The 17,798-nt window shown below is 24.3% G+C and overlaps 2 protein-coding genes across 2 annotated transcripts; one reads left to right on the forward strand and one right to left on the reverse strand.

Annotated features, from left to right (window-relative positions):
• Positions 1 to 3,272: 3,272 nt before the first annotated feature.
• LOC122498014 (6-phosphogluconate dehydrogenase, decarboxylating) lies at positions 3,273 to 9,207 on the reverse strand. The gene is made up of 5 exons (XM_043605493.1): positions 8,798 to 9,207; positions 7,530 to 7,753; positions 7,205 to 7,449; positions 4,000 to 4,625; positions 3,273 to 3,859 (listed from the first exon to the last, which is right to left on the reverse strand). The coding sequence occupies exons 1-5, from the start codon at positions 8,806 to 8,808 to the stop codon at positions 3,517 to 3,519; spliced, it is 1,449 nt and encodes a 482-aa protein (XP_043461428.1). The 5' UTR covers positions 8,809 to 9,207; the 3' UTR covers positions 3,273 to 3,516.
• Positions 9,208 to 10,056: 849 nt separating this feature from the next.
• On the forward strand, positions 10,057 to 16,174 carry LOC122498015 (ADP-ribosylation factor-like protein 5B). The gene is made up of 3 exons (XM_043605494.1): positions 10,057 to 10,534; positions 12,865 to 13,309; positions 14,193 to 16,174. The coding sequence occupies exons 1-3, from the start codon at positions 10,489 to 10,491 to the stop codon at positions 14,239 to 14,241; spliced, it is 540 nt and encodes a 179-aa protein (XP_043461429.1). The 5' UTR covers positions 10,057 to 10,488; the 3' UTR covers positions 14,242 to 16,174.
• Positions 16,175 to 17,798: the final 1,624 nt, after the last annotated feature.

The following is a 17,798-nucleotide window of genomic DNA, read 5'->3' on the forward strand; positions in this document are numbered from 1 at the left end:
AAATAATTTAATGTTATCGCAATTAAAACATGGTTAGATTTATGATCTCGAAATTATTTGCTTTCAACTTTAATAGACAATAATCTCGAAATAGTTATTCTACTTTCTTGAGATGATTGTAATTTTTATTGAAAATATAAACATTTTTTCTGCTTAAAAAAATAAAACAAAATTAGGTGTGTCCGTTCCTGAAGAACATTTAATAATACATACCAGAAAAAACAGGTTTCCACGTAACACGAATAAGTACCGTTTAGATTTATAAAAGTATATTATATTCATTCGCTAGCGACTTCTTAAATCAACATTTTTTAGAATTAAAAAAGAAGTGAAAAAATTAAGAAGAACATGTTTAAAAAGCAAAAAAAAAACTTTTTTTTATCAGTCAGCCCCAGTTGTTGACCTTTGGAGTAAACATTAAAAACTTTCTCTTTTACTTTTACTTTCATTGCAATGCTCAGAGGCACTGATTGTGATCAGGAAATAATATGGTTTAATAATTAAAAATTTACAGGGCTCGAACCAGTGAAAGTATTTAAAAATACGGACCAAACATAGAAAATTACGGACCATTTACTGACAAAAATATAAACAGTCCGAGTCAAATAAGAGAACATTTTACTTAAAACTATAAATTAAATTTTCTATTACTATAAGAATATCGTTAATGTAACTTCTTCAAAATTATTTTCATCATTTCAATTCAATTATTATTTTCAAGAATTTTTAACTAAAATTCTTCTTCAAATCAATAAATTTTCGAAAAAGTCCTCTTTGACAATTTTCAAATATTTGTTTACAATATTCAATTTTACGAAATTTCAATTATTTGTTAATTCTTCTATTAAATATACATTAGAAAATAAAAACTTCAAACAATATAAAAAAAATTCTTAATTAAACTTTTACAAAAAAATTAATTTCAAAATTCAATTATTTATAAAAATTCACGCTACTAGAATTCAATTATTTAAATACAAAAATAAATAATTTATTGAATAATTGAATGTTTCTTAAAATTTCTCATAAAAAATTATATCAACAAATTTTTAAATAATTGAATTCTTTTGACGAACTTTAATAAAATTTTTAAGAATAATTACATTCTTTCGAGGAATTCGATTAAAATTGTATTAAAAATAATTGAACCTCTGCGTAAAAAATTTGATTGAATTGAGAAAAGTTTTTGAAAATAATTGAAATTTTGCAAAGAATTTTATTATTTATAAAAGATAATTGAAATTTTGACAAAAATTTGTTTTAAATTTTTTACCATAATTGAATTTCTGCGAAGAATTTTATTACTTTTGAAAATAATTGAATTCCTGGTTAAAAAAATTTTATTCTTCGTGAAAATAATTGAATTATTGCGAAGAAATTTATAAAAAAATTTGTAAATAATAGAATTCCTGTGAAATTTTTATTATTTAATGCATTCATTCAAAATTGAAATTTTACAAAATTCTAAAAAAGATTTTAATTTGAAATTTTTTCAAAATTCAATTATTTCTAAAAATTTACTCTAATGCTTTTAAAATCAATTATAATCTAAAATTTGAACTGAAATCCATTTTTAAATCAATTGTTTATGAGAAAATTCTACTAGAATTCAATTATTTAAATACAAAAATAACAATTTATTGAATAATTGCATGTTTCTAGAAAATGAATTCTCATAAAGAATTTTATCTATAAATTTTTAAATAATTGAACTGTTTGACGAATTTTATTATAATTTCTAAGAATTTTTTCGAGGAATTCGATTAAAATTGTATTTAAAAATAATTGAAATTCTGCAATGAGTTTTATTATTTATGAAAATAATTGAATTCCTAAAAAGAATTTTATTATTGACGAAAATAATTGAATTCCCTGTAAAAATTTTATTATTTATAAAAATAATTGAATGATTGCGAAGAAATTTATAAAAAAATGTTTTAAATAATGAAATTCCTGTGAATTTTATTTTTGAAAATAATTGAAAATTTGTGTAGAATTTTATTAAATTTTTTTTCAAATAATTGAATTCTATGGAAAATAATTGAATTTCGGAGAATTTAATTATTTCTAATAATAATTGAAATTTTGATAAGAATTATAAAAAATTTTTTCAAAACATAATTAAATTTCTGCGAAGAATTTTATTACACTTGAAAATAATTGAATTTCTGCAATAATTTGTACAATTCAATTTTCCAAAATTTTAATTATTCGAAAATTCTTCAATTAAATATAAATATTAGAAAATTTAAAACTTCAAAAAAAATAATTCCAATTAAAATTAAAATAAACTTTTTCATAAAAATTAATTCTTTTACAGAATTGTTAGTTAAAAGTATGAAAAATTAAAGTTTTCAAAGATTTTAATATGAAACCTTTTCAAAATTCAATTATTTCTAAAAATTTAAGCTGTAATGCTTCTAATGTTCAATTATTATCTAAAATTTTAATTGAAATTCACTTTTTAATTTATATCCATTAGAAAATTCTACGAAAATTCAATTATTTATTTTACCACCAATTAAATAGAAAAATAAATAATTTTTGAATAATTGAATTCTCATAAAGAATTTTATCAACGAATTTTTAAATAATTGAATTCTTCTGACGAATTTTAATAAAAGTTTTAAGCATAATTACTTTTCAAAGAATTCCATTAAAAATTGTATTAAAAATAATTGAAATTCAGCATTGAGTATTATTATTTATGAAAATAATTTAACTATTTAGAATGAATTTATAAAAAATTTGTAAATGATTTAATTCCTGTGAAATTTTTATTATTTTATGAAAGTAATTAAATGTTTGCGTAGAATTTTGTTAATATTTTTTTAAATAATTGAATTTTTTTGGAAAATTTTATTTAAATAGTAGATATTAAAAATCATTAAATTGAGAAAAATTTTTGAAAATAATTGAAATTTTGCCAAGAATTTTATTAAAATTTTTGAAAATAATGAAATTTTGGAGAAGAATTTTATTATTTCTAAAGATAATTGAAATTTTGACAATAACTTTTTAAAATTCTTGAACATAATTGAATTTCTGTGATCAATTTTATTATACTTTGGAAAATAATTGAATTTCTACGATCATTTCTAACTTTTTCAAAATTTCCATAATTATATCGTACAATTTATGAACTCTCTTTCTTTTTCTATCAAATTACGGATTTTACGGACCTTTTTTTTTTTTTTTTGAAAAAAAACTGACTTTTCACGGATTTTTACGGAATTTACGAATCTAGTTCGAGCCCTGAATTTACACAAAAATAATTTTGATATTCGTTTATTAATTAGTAAAAAATAATTTACCCGAAAACGATCAAAATCTTTTACATACATTTTCGTTGCTTAATATCTACCTTTAATAAAATTTACTAACAATTGAATGGTAATCAAATATGAAAATATCCTTTCAAACATACAATCAATCTATTTCTCGAAAATCTATAATTAAAATTTATTTCCCTCGGAAATGTGGTAACAAAAAGAAAAAAAAGGTCTATTGCGAATTTTATGCATCATATGTGGACGCAGAAACATTACCTCCATGACCTGTCCAATTAGTATGAACAAATTTACCTTCTTGACCAAGAAGTTCATAAGTATGAGCTCCAAAATAATCTCTTTGTGCTTGCAATAAATTTGCCGGAAGTTGAACTGTTCTAAAACCATCATAAAAGGCCAATGCTGTTGATAAAGCTGGAGTGGGAATACCAAGAGCCACGGCATTAGAGACAATAACCCTGACACTACCTTGACAACGTTTCATTGTTTTTGCGAAGAAATCGTCAAGCAATAAGTTTGTTAATTTTGGATTCTTATCGAAGGCTTGTTTAATATTCCCTAGAAAGGCGCTGTGAAAAGAAAAAAATTATTTTAATTAAGAAGAAAATCAGTAACTGCCTTAAAATAATACTTTATTTTGACTAAGACTTTATTTTGACTGTGAAAGAGGAGAAAAAGTTAAAATAGAAAAATAAAAGTTTTAAATAACCTTCTGATTATACAACCGCCTCGCCACATAAGAGCAATTCCACCGTAATTAAGATTCCATCCATGAATTTTTGCGGCTTCTCTTAAAAGCATAAAACCTTGAGCATAAGAAATAATTTTCGCCGCATAAAGAGCATTCCCCAGATGTTCAAGGAACACTTTTTTATCTCCCTCGTAAACATTGCTCGGTCCAGCCAAAACGGAACTAGCCTCAATTCTCTCATTTTTTAATGCCGAAAGACATCTGGCAAATACTGATTCACCAATGAGTGTCACTGGAATTCCATAATCCAATGCCGCAATTGCTGTCCATTTTCCCGTACCTTTTTGTCCAGCTGTATCGCGAATTCTCTCCAAAAGATGGCCCTTATCGTCCTTATATTTAAGTATATCTCTTGTAATTTCTATTAAAAATGAATTAAGATCGCCTTTATTCCAGTCCTCGAAAGTTTTACTCATTTCTTGCGGTGTGAGACGAAGTCCATTTCTCATAATATGATAAGCCTCACAAATTATCTGCATGTCGCCATACTCAATTCCATTGTGTACCATTTTGACAAAATGTCCAGCACCAGTTTCTCCGACCCAATCGCAACAAGGTTCACCATCAACTTTCGCGCAAATTGCCTTGAAAAATTAAAACAAAATTATTAGTTTTATAATTATAGGTTTACGTTTGTATTAGATTTATCTTTATTAAAAATTTCCTTTTAAAAGGCTTCACAGAGCCCCTAAAAAGTATTTTAGGGAAAATAGGGGGACCATAAAAATTGGTTAAATAAAGATAAAAATATAATTTATTTATACAGGGTTGCCACAAAAAATTATATTTTATTTTTCCCTGACTTTTCCCTGATTTCCAAACACAACTTTCACTTTTTCCCTGACCCTAAAGAATCTTCTGATTCACTCTAAAAAATATTAGATACTCAAAAAAATGTTTTATTAAATTTATTTACAAATTTCTTCAAAAGTCAAATTATTCGAAAACATCAGTAGTTTTATTTCAAATAAATATTTAATCATTTTTTTTCATTGGAATGAAGATGTTCAAAAATTTCAAATTCAAACCTTTTCAAATTGAACAACTTTATAAAACATAAAGATGAACGACTGACAAAATTATTAGTTTATTATTATAAGAATATTGTTACTGTAATTTTTTCAAAATTATTTATATCATTTCAATTCAATTAACATTTTCTAAAATTTTTAACTAAAATTCTACTTTAAATCAATAACATCAATTATTATTATTCAATTAAACTTTTTCAAAAAAATTAATTCTACAGAATTGTTAGTTAAAAGTACACCAATTTTTAAAAATAATTGAAAACTTTTTGAAGAATTTTATTAAATTTTTTTAAAAATAATTGAATTCCTGAGAAGAATTTAAATAATAATTTTTGAAAACAATTGAATTCATGAGAAGAATTTTATTAAAATTTTTGAAAATAATTGACTTCTTGAGAAGAATTTAAAAAAAAATTGACAATAATTTAATTCTTAAGAAGAATTTCCCTATCTATTTATAAAGATAATTTAATTCTTGACGAGAATTTTTAAAAAATTTTTAAAATAATTTAATTTCTGCAAAGTATTTTATTACTTTTCAAAAGAATTGAATTCTTGTGATGAATATTGATATTTATCAAAATAATTGAATTTCGGAAAAGAATTTTATTAAAATACCTTAGAATAATTGATTTTATGCGATTTTGTTGTTTATCAAGCTAATTGAATTCTTTTGCAAAATTACTTGAAAATTTTTGAAAATAATTGATTTTCTGCGACAAATTAAATGTTATTTATGAAAAAATTTATATTATTGCAACAAATTTTGTTATTTTGTTCAATAATTGAATGTTTCTTAAAATTGAATTCTTTCCTCAAGTTTTAATAAAATTTTTAATAATAATTGCATTTTTCAAGGAATTTATTTAAAATTGTATTAAAAATATTTGAAATTCTGACATTTTTCAATTGATATTAGAAATTGAAAAACTTCAAATAATTAGAAAAAATTCCATTAAACTTATTAAAAAAAATTAATTCTATAGAATTCTTAATTAAAAGTATAAAGTATAAAAAAATTTTAATAAAATTCTACACAAATTTTTAATTATTTTCAAAAATAAAATTCACAGGAATTTTATTATTTACAAATTTTTTTTTATAAATTTCTTCGCAATCATTCAATTATTTTCATAAATAATAAAATTTTTCCGGGGAATCAATGATTTTCGTAAATAATAAAATTCTTTTTAGGAATTCAATTATTTTCATAAATAATAAAACTCATTGCAGAATTTCAATTATTTTTAAATACAATTTTAATCGAATTCCTCGAAAAAATTCTTAGAAATTATATTAAAATTCGTCAAAAAATTCAGTTATTTAAAAATGTATAGATAAAATTCTTTATGAGAATTCATTTTTTAGAAACATGCAATTATTCAATAAATTGTTATTTTTGTATTTAAATAATTGAATTCTAGTAGAATTTTCTCATAAACATTGATTTAAAAATTGATTTAAGTTCAAATTTTAGATTATAATTGAATTTTAAAAGCATTAGAGCAAAAATTTTTCGAAATAATTGAATTTTGAAAAAATTTTAGATTAAAATCTTTTTTAGAATTTTGTAAAATTTCAATTTTGAGTGAATGCATTAAATAATACAAATTTCACAGGAATTCTATTATTTACAAATTTTTTTATAAATTTCTTCGCAATAATTCAATTATTTTCATGAAGAATAACATTTTTTTTACCAGGAATTCAATTATTTTCAAAAGTAATAAAATTCTTCGCAGAAATTCAATTATGGTCAAGAGTTTAAAACAAATTTTCGTCAAAATTTCAATTATTTTTTACAAATTATAAAATTCTTTGCAAAATTTCAATTATTTTCAAAAACTTTTCTCAATTCAATCAAATTTCTTACGCAGATATTCAATTATTTTTAATACAATTTTAATCTAATTTCTCGAAAGAATGTAATTATTTTTAAAAATGGTATTAATGTTCGTCAAAAGAATTCAATTATTTAAAAATTTGTTGATATAATTTTTTATGAGAATAAATATAAATATAAATACTTTTTGTATTTAAATAAATTAATTCTAGTAGCGTGAATTTTTACAACAAATTTTGCAGGATTCCGATCAAAATTCCCTGAATTTTCCAGGTTTTCGTTTACTTACCTGGAAAATCGGTTTAATGTGGGCCCAAGCTTTTGAATTTCCTCCGGGCATCAAAGATGGTCCATAACGTGCTCCATCCTCTCCGCCACTAACCCCACTTCCAACGAATAAAATACCCTTTTTATCCAAATCTTGAGTTCGTCTCTGTGTATCCTGATACTCAGAATTTCCTCCATCGATTATAATATCGCCTTCAGATAAAAGTGGAACCAATTTCGAAATGAAATCATCAACAGCTGAACCAGCTAAAAATAAATAACGACTTTAATAAAATTCGTCACGTTGAAATACTTGCTATGTAATTAATTTTTTATACAAAATTTACCTTTAACAAGTAACATTATTCTTCTGGGTTTTTTCAATTTGCTCACCATTTCCTCTAAACTGTAAGCGCCAACGATTTTTGTGCCTTTGGCTTCATTTTGAAGGAAAGATGTAACTTTTTCAGTTGTTCGATTGTAGGCACAAACGGTAAATCCATGATCGTTCATGTTTAGAATTAAATTCTGGCCCATGACAGCCAAGCCAATCAAGGCGATATCTGCAACTCTGTAAAAAAAATTAATCACTTTTAAAAAATCACTTCATTTTACAATATACAATTCGAATTCGATTAAAATTATTGTATTAAAAATAATTAAAATTCTTTGATGAGTTTTATTATTTACATATGAAAATAATTTGAATTATGTATTTTAAAAATAAATTGACTTATTTTTAATTGGAAAGGCAATATTAATTATTACTATTAATTTTTAACTAAAAATTTGTAAAACTAATTGTGGGCATTTAAAATATTTTTCAAGAGTATTTCAAGTCATGATGAAAAAAATTCCCTGAAATTTCCCAATTTTCCAGGTGTTTTAGACACCCTGTGAGAGATAATTTAAAAGATTATAAGATTTATCTTTTTTTTTAAACCAAAGATGCTAATTACACAATTGCTATTAAAATATTCTGTGAAATCCTTGAATAGACATAATAATAATAAAGTAAAATATGATTGTTTTTCAGTGTTACGAATTGAGAGATAAAATCATTTGACGTCATGGATTTAGAAAATATAAACTTGTTAGCGAATAATAAATAAAATTAAGTAATTAAAAATTTTCTTCGTAACATTCTAATGCAAATTAAATATCAAATTCAAAATATTAATTCCAAAAGGTTTTTTTTAATATCTATGCGAACTTGACTTATTTTTTTAAATCAGGAAATATTATTAATTATTGAATAAATTAAATTTTAATATTTTGTATTATATAATAAAAAAAATGAATGTTAATCTTAATAAATAAATAGATCATAAGTTTGCTTTTAAATTAAATAGAAATAAATGTTATTTCAAAGAAATTAAAAGTCCTTTAAATTTTATAGGTTATACTATAAATTTACCCAAAAGAATTTAAAGTTATAATTAAAGTATAGATTTTCCTTAAAATAACAAAAATGTAAATTCATGATTAAGGATGACTAGACAACTTGACAAGAATTTTGTTTCTTAAGAAAAATTTCTATTTCTAGAGTTTATAACCTACAAATAAAAATGTAAAATTCTAATTAAATAATTCTATTTGCTTATTTATTACTCACGGTTCTGTCATTATATTAGATTGTTGATGAAAACGAAGTAAATATTATTTCAAGTGACTTCCACAATATCGGAGCAACAAGTGTCCAACTTCAAATTGATGTCCACGTTCAAATAAATTTCGTCATTGCAATGAAGTTCCGTCATTAAATGTTTTCGGTCAGCAGACCACAAATCAGCCAATCGGAAACTATGCTATGTCATTAATACTTTCATTTTATCCGTTATTTTATTATCTAGTCATGTTATCACATGTGTTTTAAACGAATTGATGATATCAAAGAATTAAAGAGATATTTTTTTTTGTTTTTCACTTCCTAACCTATTATAATGCAATGAATACAATGTACATTGGCATAATTTCGGAGCGCATTACTGCATCAAAATTATCATCTTTATAATTGTTATTTAACGAAATTTTAAACTTTATAATCATTATTTACTTAAAAGGTAGGTTCGGACGCAAGCATATAAGGTAAAGGTCCCAATTATGGAACGCTTTTTAAGCTAACTAAATTTCTATGATAAATTTGTTGGAACTAGGAGTGTTAATATAAATAATTTTGGTAAAGATTGAAAGGTTGGTGTTTTGTGAATAGTATTTAGGCCCTAAAATCTTTATTTATCATGAAATAAAAATAATATTAATTAAATTGTGAAACCCTGCACTAGTACCGATTATGAAACGATGGTTTCCTGTATGTACGGGTGTTTCAAAATTAATGTCCCGATTATGAAACATCTAATTTATTCAATTAATAATTAAAATTGTATTGACTTATCCCAGTAATTTGAATATTGACTATAAAGAATTAAATACAAAGAATAAATTCTAGTTTAATAGATAATTATATAATCAATTTTTTTGGTAGAAAAGTAATGCGAAAATACTGAAAATATTTGAGGTTGTGTTTGCTGTATACTTTTCTTTTTTAAAAGCTAAAATGTAATTAAACATTTCTTTTTAAATTAAATACTATACAGAAATAATAATTCTTATATCGTGTAAAATTTATTGAAATAACTAGAATTTTCTGCACAGCAATTTTAATTGCATTTATTTTAATTTTTGTAATACTGTTCCATAATAGGGACAAAATTATGAAAGCGTTTCATAACTGGGACCTTTACCTTAATGCCAAGATCACAGCTCGGCCGCAACCCGTACTGAAGTAAGAGAGAGAGAGACCGTCACCGTCATTGTCACCGTACCTTAATCGCCGCCTAGTAGTTGTCTATTGTGGACTTAACCTTATACTTTTAAAAGGGACTCAAAAATTGACCAATGGAAAGAGTAGAATAAAAGAAAGTGTTGCATGCAATATTCTCGTGACATGATTGGTTGCTGGAGTATTTAATAAAAGTGCAACATGTCTTTATTCACTTCATTAAATTAGAGCAAAATTACATATTTTTTCTTGTTTATTATTGTCCTATGTTTTTCTTTATAATCAGTAAGTTCATTTACAGCACCTGTTAAGTGATTTGAAGAAAGTTGTAAAATATAGATGAAACTAATCTTCCAACTGATCAAGGAAATGGATCGTTGAACATAACCCTTTGATTACGAGATGTTCCAAACTGAAAGTGTCGAAAGTCAAGTACAATTTGCTGTCGCAAGCAGAATTGCGCTGTGATAGTTTGTAAAGTAAACAATTTGTAATCATTTACATTTTCAGCATTGACGTCAAGTATGGGACTTTTATTTTCTAAGCTTTGGAATCTCTTCGGAAATGAAGGTATGTATTATAAGATTACTTATCTAATATTTTCAAATTTTTTTTCCTCTCTAAAATTTGTATATTTATTTTTGAAATATTATTTTTGACATATGGCTTTTAATTTTTATTATTAGAGAATTTCAGAAGTTTATTTATATTATAGTACAAAAGATCATTTTTAAGATTCAACATCTTTTGTTTGATGCAATTTAGAATTCAAAACCTACACAAGTAGAAAGTTATTTTTTTATAAGAAAAGTATCGCAACGTTGTAGGTGAAAGTATTCCTACATTTTTGTTTTTTTTCTTTTTTCATTACAATTAATATAGTAAAACTCTATTTCAAACCTTTTATTTTACTTAATTTCCAATTATAATATTATATTTGGCGCGGTTCAAATACTACATTTATTTAAACTTTGCAAAACAAAAGTATACACGGTAAGCTGTATTGTTTATTTATTTAGGCTTAGCTTGATGATGATGACAAACCAAGTCATCGAAACGTTGCTATCATTTTAATTATTTGACATTAATAAAAAATATGATATAAAACCAATATGTCTATACTTTTACCTTCCATGGATCGAAATTTCTTCTTACTTCTAATATAAAAAATTTCGGAAGGGAATATTATCATTATACTATGAACAATGTTAAGTTCTACATTGTTTAAACTCCCCTTTTTGTCCCCTTATTTCAATTTTATCACCTTTTTCACCTTTTATGACGATTTGTCACCTTTTTCCCCTTTTATGCTGATTTGTCCCCTTTTTCACCTTTTTCTAATCAAAAATAAAGTTTTTCTTTTTTTGAAATCTTTTTCAAAGTGAAATCATAAAATTTAGACTCAATGTTATAGAATTCAGTGAGTTTTATTTTTCATTTAGAATATTAACACCACAACATAATATAAATATGTTTTTTTATGTTAATGATTTAAATAATATAGATATCGTGAAGAATTTTATAAATTATAAGGTGCTTCATTCAACAGAATGCAGACCTTTATAGAAAAATAATTAATTAACATTAAAATAATTAAAATATTATTATTAATAGTTTTTTCTAGAAAAAACAAAAATTCTAATACATAACCTTCAATTTTTTCCATTTTTGACAATAATTTCTTTTTAAATAACTTAATTCTTAAAGAAGTATTTAGAAATTTATTTAACTTAGAAATTATTTAATGCATAATTTTATTTATACATTTCAAAATTAATTGAATTTTAAAATAATTGCGTTTACAATTTTCATAAATAGATGAACTTCAAAACATTTTAATTTCAAATTTTATAAAATTTAAATTTTGAATGAATTTTATTAAAAATTCTAAAGAACTTAAATTTTTGCAAAAATTTTCAAAATTTAAATTATTCTGAAATTAGCTAAATTGTTTTATTTAATTAATTATTAAAAATTTAATTAATTTAATTTATTTAATTTTATTAAAATTTGTCGAAAGAATTTAATTATTTAAAAATTTGTTGATAAAATTCTTTATGAGAATTCAATATAAAATATTTATTTTTATATTTAAATAATTGAATTTTCGTAGAATTTTCTAATAGAAATTGATTTAAAAGTGAATTTTAGTAAAAATTTTACATAATAATTGAATATTAAAAGCTTTGTAGCGTGAATTTTTAGAAATAATTGAATTTTGAAAAAGTTTCAAATTGAAATCTTTGAAAATCTGAATTTTTTATATTTTTAACTAACAATTCTGTTGAATTAATTTTTTTCAATTAGTTTAATTGAAATTATTAGAAGTTTTTATTTTCAAATCTATATATTAATTGAAGAATTTCTAAATAGTCGATGAAATTTCGTAAAATTAAATTGTAAACAAATACATTTGAAGACTTTTTTTTTTAAATTATTGTAAATAATTGATTCAAAGAAGAATTTTAGTTAAAAATTCTAAAAAATAATAATTGAATTGAAAGGATGAAAATAATTTTGAAGAATACAGTTTAGCTTATAGAGTTTAAATGTGTAGTATTTGAACCTTTTTTTTATTTTGGAGTTGAATTATTAATAAAAGATGTTGATCTTCATGAGTTTAGTGGCCGTTCGTAAATATTGTCAAGTTTAAATTAAATTAATTTTTTTTATTTCAAAATTTTGAAAAAAGACAAATTTAAATAATATGGAACTTTACCCTTAGTGTCCTGAAGATGGGTCAGAACCCATCCAAAACGTCGATACTTGGTTTCTATTTTCAAAATTTAAAAATAAAAAATTAATTTAAACATGACCTTTAAAGCCTTATAAACTTATTCACCAAAGATGTTTTTTTTCGTTTAAATGTGAGATAAAGAATATGAATTTTTCATATACAGAGCATAAGATTGTGATGGTGGGTTTAGACAATGCGGGAAAAACAACAATTCTATATCAGTTCTTAATGAACGAAGTTGTACACACGTCTCCAACAATTGGATCGAATGTTGAAGAGGTTGTGTGGAAAAATATTCACTTTATAATGTGGGACTTGGGTGGACAACAGAGTCTACGAGCTGCCTGGTCGACATATTATACAAACACCGAGTTTATTATCATGGTAATTGACAGTACAGATAGAGAAAGGTTGAATGTAATAAAAGAAGAATTACATTCAATGTTGAATCACGAGGAACTCAGTAAAGCAAAAGTTCTAGTCTATGCGAATAAACAGGATTTAAAAGGCAGCATGACAGCTGCCGAAATTTCCAAGGAACTTGGTTTAACATCGATCAAAAGGCATCCTTGGCATATACAAAGTTGTTGTGCCTTAACTGGCGAAGGGTAATTAAACTTCATTTAATTTTTTGATTATAATAATGGAAGAATGTATTTTTTTCACATTAAATGTATGTGACGAAAAATGGTGGTTGAAAATTTTACAATTAGAAAATTGTGAGATATTTGATGAGTGTTGTAATTTGCAAAATAGTTATTTTTGTATCAAGAGTGTAAAATAGGTGATTGCGACGATGGCGAGATTAAGGGACAGAGGGAGGACACTTAGTGCTTTTGCTTCTTCTTTGTCGTACTTAACGTTTTGACCTTTTGGCTGGTTTTAATTTTTTACAACTTTGACGTTTTCTTTCGGGTTTTTGTAATTTTAATAAACATCTTTAAATTCAGACGCGGATGAATAATATTCAACCCATAATTCGAATGCTTTGCATGGTTCTATACAATGGAATTGTTGGGTTGAACATTACTTTAGTTTTTTAGATTATTATCTTTTTTCGCCCATTCGTATAGTTCACGAGGAGTTGTTATCAAAGTGTCGCCAAGTCATCTGCAAACTTGCTTTATTTGCCATGTTTTTAAGAACTGCTCCTGCTCCAGCACACGTTCCTTTACCGTGTGTTGTTGCGTGAAAGTCCCACACAGCAGTTCGTTTGAAATCTTCTTTATGTCAAGAAATATTGTCGAAATGCTTGTAGTTTTTGAATTGCGAAGGGATGACGATAAATAGTCATTAAATGCTTTGATGAATACATACACAGCGACAGCATCGTGACTGAAACAATCAGAAATAAAAACTAAACTTTTGTGGTTATTAGACCACAAGAGTTTTAATGTAAAGATAATGTATTAACATTATCTTTTTTAAAATAAAAAACAATTGGAAATATTGTGTTATAAATAACTATTTATATATTGAAAACAATTACAGATTGTACCAAGGATTGGAGTGGATTGCAGGAAAGCTGAAAAAAACATGACGTACATTATGGGAACAGCCGAAGACCTCTGTGAAACATTATTAAGAAACAAAAATTTGTAAAATAATAGTTAACGAAGACGTTGTCACTTTCACGGTTGTACAGATAATTTGGTTGCATTCACAAAGACAAGATTGTTCTTAGCTAAGATAAAGTAACAATTGAAATTAAATCAATGTATTAGCGCTGGAAAATAATCAGTATGGATGGGAAATATTTTTTTTTTATTTTTTACTCGCATAAAATGTAAGTCGAGATTCATCACAAAAAAGTTTTCAAGTTTTATTTATTTTTTTCCAATCAAATTGCATTTTCCTTTTTCATTTGCTGAGTATATTTCTATACCATTCGTCCATGTCGTCTAATTCTGCCGTTCTGATGAAGAAAGTCGGTACTTGCATTCATGCGGTGATTTAGAGATGTGTGTTCTTACGAGCAGATATTTAAGACTTATTAAGATAATTACAATCTATAATTTTTGTATTCTCTATTTAATGTCGCTAAAAGATTTTAGAAAACAACTTTTTAGAATTTTCTGAGAAATGACCCGTAAAACCTGAAAAAAGTTTGGAATTATGAATTAGGCTTTTTTTAGAAACCCAACAAAAGAATAATTATTTTTTAAATTTTATTATTGATAAATGATATAACAATAGTTACGATTCCTTTTTTTGTAACGAATCGAGTGATATAAAACACTCTTTTTACACAAAAATGTCGAATACCAACTTTTTTTCATAAGGACGACAGAAGGCCCATCCACTTCTCCAGCGATTAGGAAAAATTTAAAAAATATTATTGAATTTGGTTTTTATTACAGTCAAGTGAAATGTGTTTGGCTTGTATGAGAATGAATATATTTTTTATACTTCTCTTAGTGTTTGCGGAAACAATTAAAATTATGAATCTAACTGGTGCGTTAATATCGTCATAGATTCAACAACGTCCTTGAATGAAAATAGGAAAAGATTTGTGTAAATGAAAGACAAGAGATAAGATAAGAGGCTCTAAAAAGGAGACAGTTGTCCGTTGGAGATAACAATATTCTGTAATCAAAACGAGAATATTTTTTTATTTTTAATTATTACTAAAAATTTAATATCATTTCCACAGGCACAGCACAAAGTGCTAAAAATCCAATGAGTGTTCATTCAATAAACTAATTATTTTATTCTTTAACCGATAATATAGACATCAAGTTTAAAAAGTTAATTAGAATTTAATAATATTGAATTTTAATCTATTCGAATATATAACAAAAATTTTAATTATCCAAGTTTGATTTTAATTAATTTCGAATGTGAAAATTTAACGGAAATCTTTCTAATTTCGCCAATTTGACTTTATAATAAGGGATTTTTACATTCTAGAATTTATTCATAAGGCAGCTTTTGACGTGATCGGAAGTATTTTGACTGACAGCTGTCTTGTTAATTTAATTGTTTTTATTAAATAAAATGTAATCCATAAATTTTTAAGTGTGTAATTTAAGAAAAATACTCTCTTTATATAGTTTAATGTAATTATTATATACGATAATTTAATTGATGTACCAATGGTGACACAATTTAACCATTGAAAACTTTATAAGATTGTACTGTATGGAAGGTTGGATTGATGGATGCAGCCGAGACATACATTTATATAATATTCTGTGGAAAAAATGGTGGTTTTTTCTCATATTGAGAAAATTTTCTCAGAATGAATGATCGTTTAAAAGTGTTTTTTTCTTTTTACCATAGCAATTTCTGTTTTTTGAATCTCCGTATCGCGAAATTGAGAAAATATTTCATTATTTTAAACAATATTTGAGTCTTGATGTAAGAATAAATTTTGTCATTCTTGTATTCGGTTCTCAATTAAGAATATTTGGATAAAGGAATATTTATATATTGAGAAGAAAAAGATGCTTAATTATATATGTAAATTCATATTTTATTAATTTTATTACAAAATTCCATTTTTACTAATTAATTTTACTTTCTTATTTTTAAGAATTTTAAATGCTCGAAAAAAATGTCTTTTGTACATTATTATCTTTCTTTAAGTTCTATAAATTACTAATTATATTAACCACAGTTTGATAATTATTAAAATTAAAATATTTTTGAAAATTAGGAAGTTTAAATTTTAAGTTTGCAGTTATATTAAAATTAATTATCATTACAAAGAAGGCGAATACTGAGTCAGACTTAAGGGGGCTTTCTCATAAAAAAAAGAAGTCAGAAAATGAACACTTTCGTTTTTATTTTATATATTTTTTTATTTTTATAAGTATCAATGTAAATCTGTTTACACATTAAAATTGAAATATTTTAACAAAAAAGAAAAATTATTTTTACATCTAAATTATTATAGTAAATGTTTGTCATAGTGTGGTAAAGTTGATTCTAAAAAGAAGACGTTTTGCGGTAGAAACGATTCCGCCATTTTAATTTACCGGAAACAAAAAAAATCTTAAAATATACATGTGTAGTCAGTCTTTAAATTAGGGGTTTTACTTAAAACCATACAAAATAAAAAATGATTGGCCTTTGAATAAAAAATTTGAAAAACGACATATTTTTGGTATTTAAAGCTAGCTGGGGGTGAAAAGGGGTTATTGATGCAGTTATTCCTAGTTTAGGGACTGAAGACAGGTATGTCTAACAAAGTGCAAAAGGATTTAAGGGGATGTCAAAGTCGATGCGATTTTCCCATTGAAGCTCAATGCAGAAATCCAATCGACTTTGACATCCCCTTAAGGAGGGTCGAGCGCAAATTAAAAATGAGTGGATTTTTACCAATACGGTTGTACTTCGATGTTGTCACACAAATCATCTGAAAAACCTTTGGCATTGTCAACAGAAGAAGTGGAAGGTACATGTCATGTAATATTTCATTTTTTAAATTCTTTCAGCTCGACGAGTAAGTTTTGCAGTTTCAAGTACATCTATAGAACCAATCTTTCCGTCTCTGGCAATTCTTTGATCAAAGAGAAATACGTATTTATTAAAATCTTTTAAAATTTGGTTTGGTCATGTAATTCTCTTCTTTATCGAATTTTATTACAGCATACTCTGTAATCGATTCATTTGTTGGTAATAGACCGATCAATATCTTTATTATCTACATTTATTCTTAACAATATACTATCTTATTTAAATTATATTTTCATAATTTAATAATTAATTATAAATTAAGTATAATTATTAATACCTACTATTTTAATATTTTTTTGCTTATACCCTGTCGGAAAGTGTTGAGAGAGATTTGAGCGAATGATCAGATTTAGGGAATTAATTTAAGCAATAATTGAATGTAATATAGTATATCGTTGCGCATATGTCACGACAGATGGCGGCACTGATATTCGTACTCTTATTTTCAAAAAGAATCATGCAGAAAGGGTTTAAATATTAAAAACAAATATTGTTTAAACAAATTAACCTAAAATTCATAATTTTTATTTATAGTAATTTTTTTCTGAAAGTTAAGTATTTTGGGCACAAAAAATGTTGAAAACATTTTTTTTGTATCGCAAAGCAAAAAAAAGTTATTTTCAAAATAAAAAAATT

The sequence above is a fragment of the Leptopilina heterotoma genome, unplaced genomic scaffold, assembly GCF_015476425.1.
Source record: "Leptopilina heterotoma isolate Lh14 unplaced genomic scaffold, ASM1547642v1 Lhet_14, whole genome shotgun sequence".
NCBI lineage: Eukaryota > Metazoa > Arthropoda > Insecta > Hymenoptera > Figitidae > Leptopilina > Leptopilina heterotoma.

Excerpts from the sequence above, each read along its gene's own strand:
- LOC122498015 (XM_043605494.1), top strand. The coding sequence starts at position 10,489 with ATGGGACTTTTATTTTCTAAGCTTTGGAATCTCTTCGGAAATGAAG. Across the intron at positions 10,535-12,864 it reads GAATCTCTTCGGAAATGAAG|AGCATAAGATTGTGATGGTG; the intron begins GTATGTATTATA and ends TTTCATATACAG. Across the intron at positions 13,310-14,192 it reads TGTGCCTTAACTGGCGAAGG|ATTGTACCAAGGATTGGAGT; the intron begins GTAATTAAACTT and ends AAACAATTACAG.
- LOC122498014 (XM_043605493.1), bottom strand. Across the intron at positions 7,450-7,529 it reads AATAATGTTACTTGTTAAAG|CTGGTTCAGCTGTTGATGAT; the intron begins GTAAATTTTGTA and ends ATTTATTTTTAG. Across the intron at positions 4,626-7,204 it reads ACATTAAACCGATTTTCCAG|GCAATTTGCGCGAAAGTTGA; the intron begins GTAAGTAAACGA and ends TAATTTTTCAAG.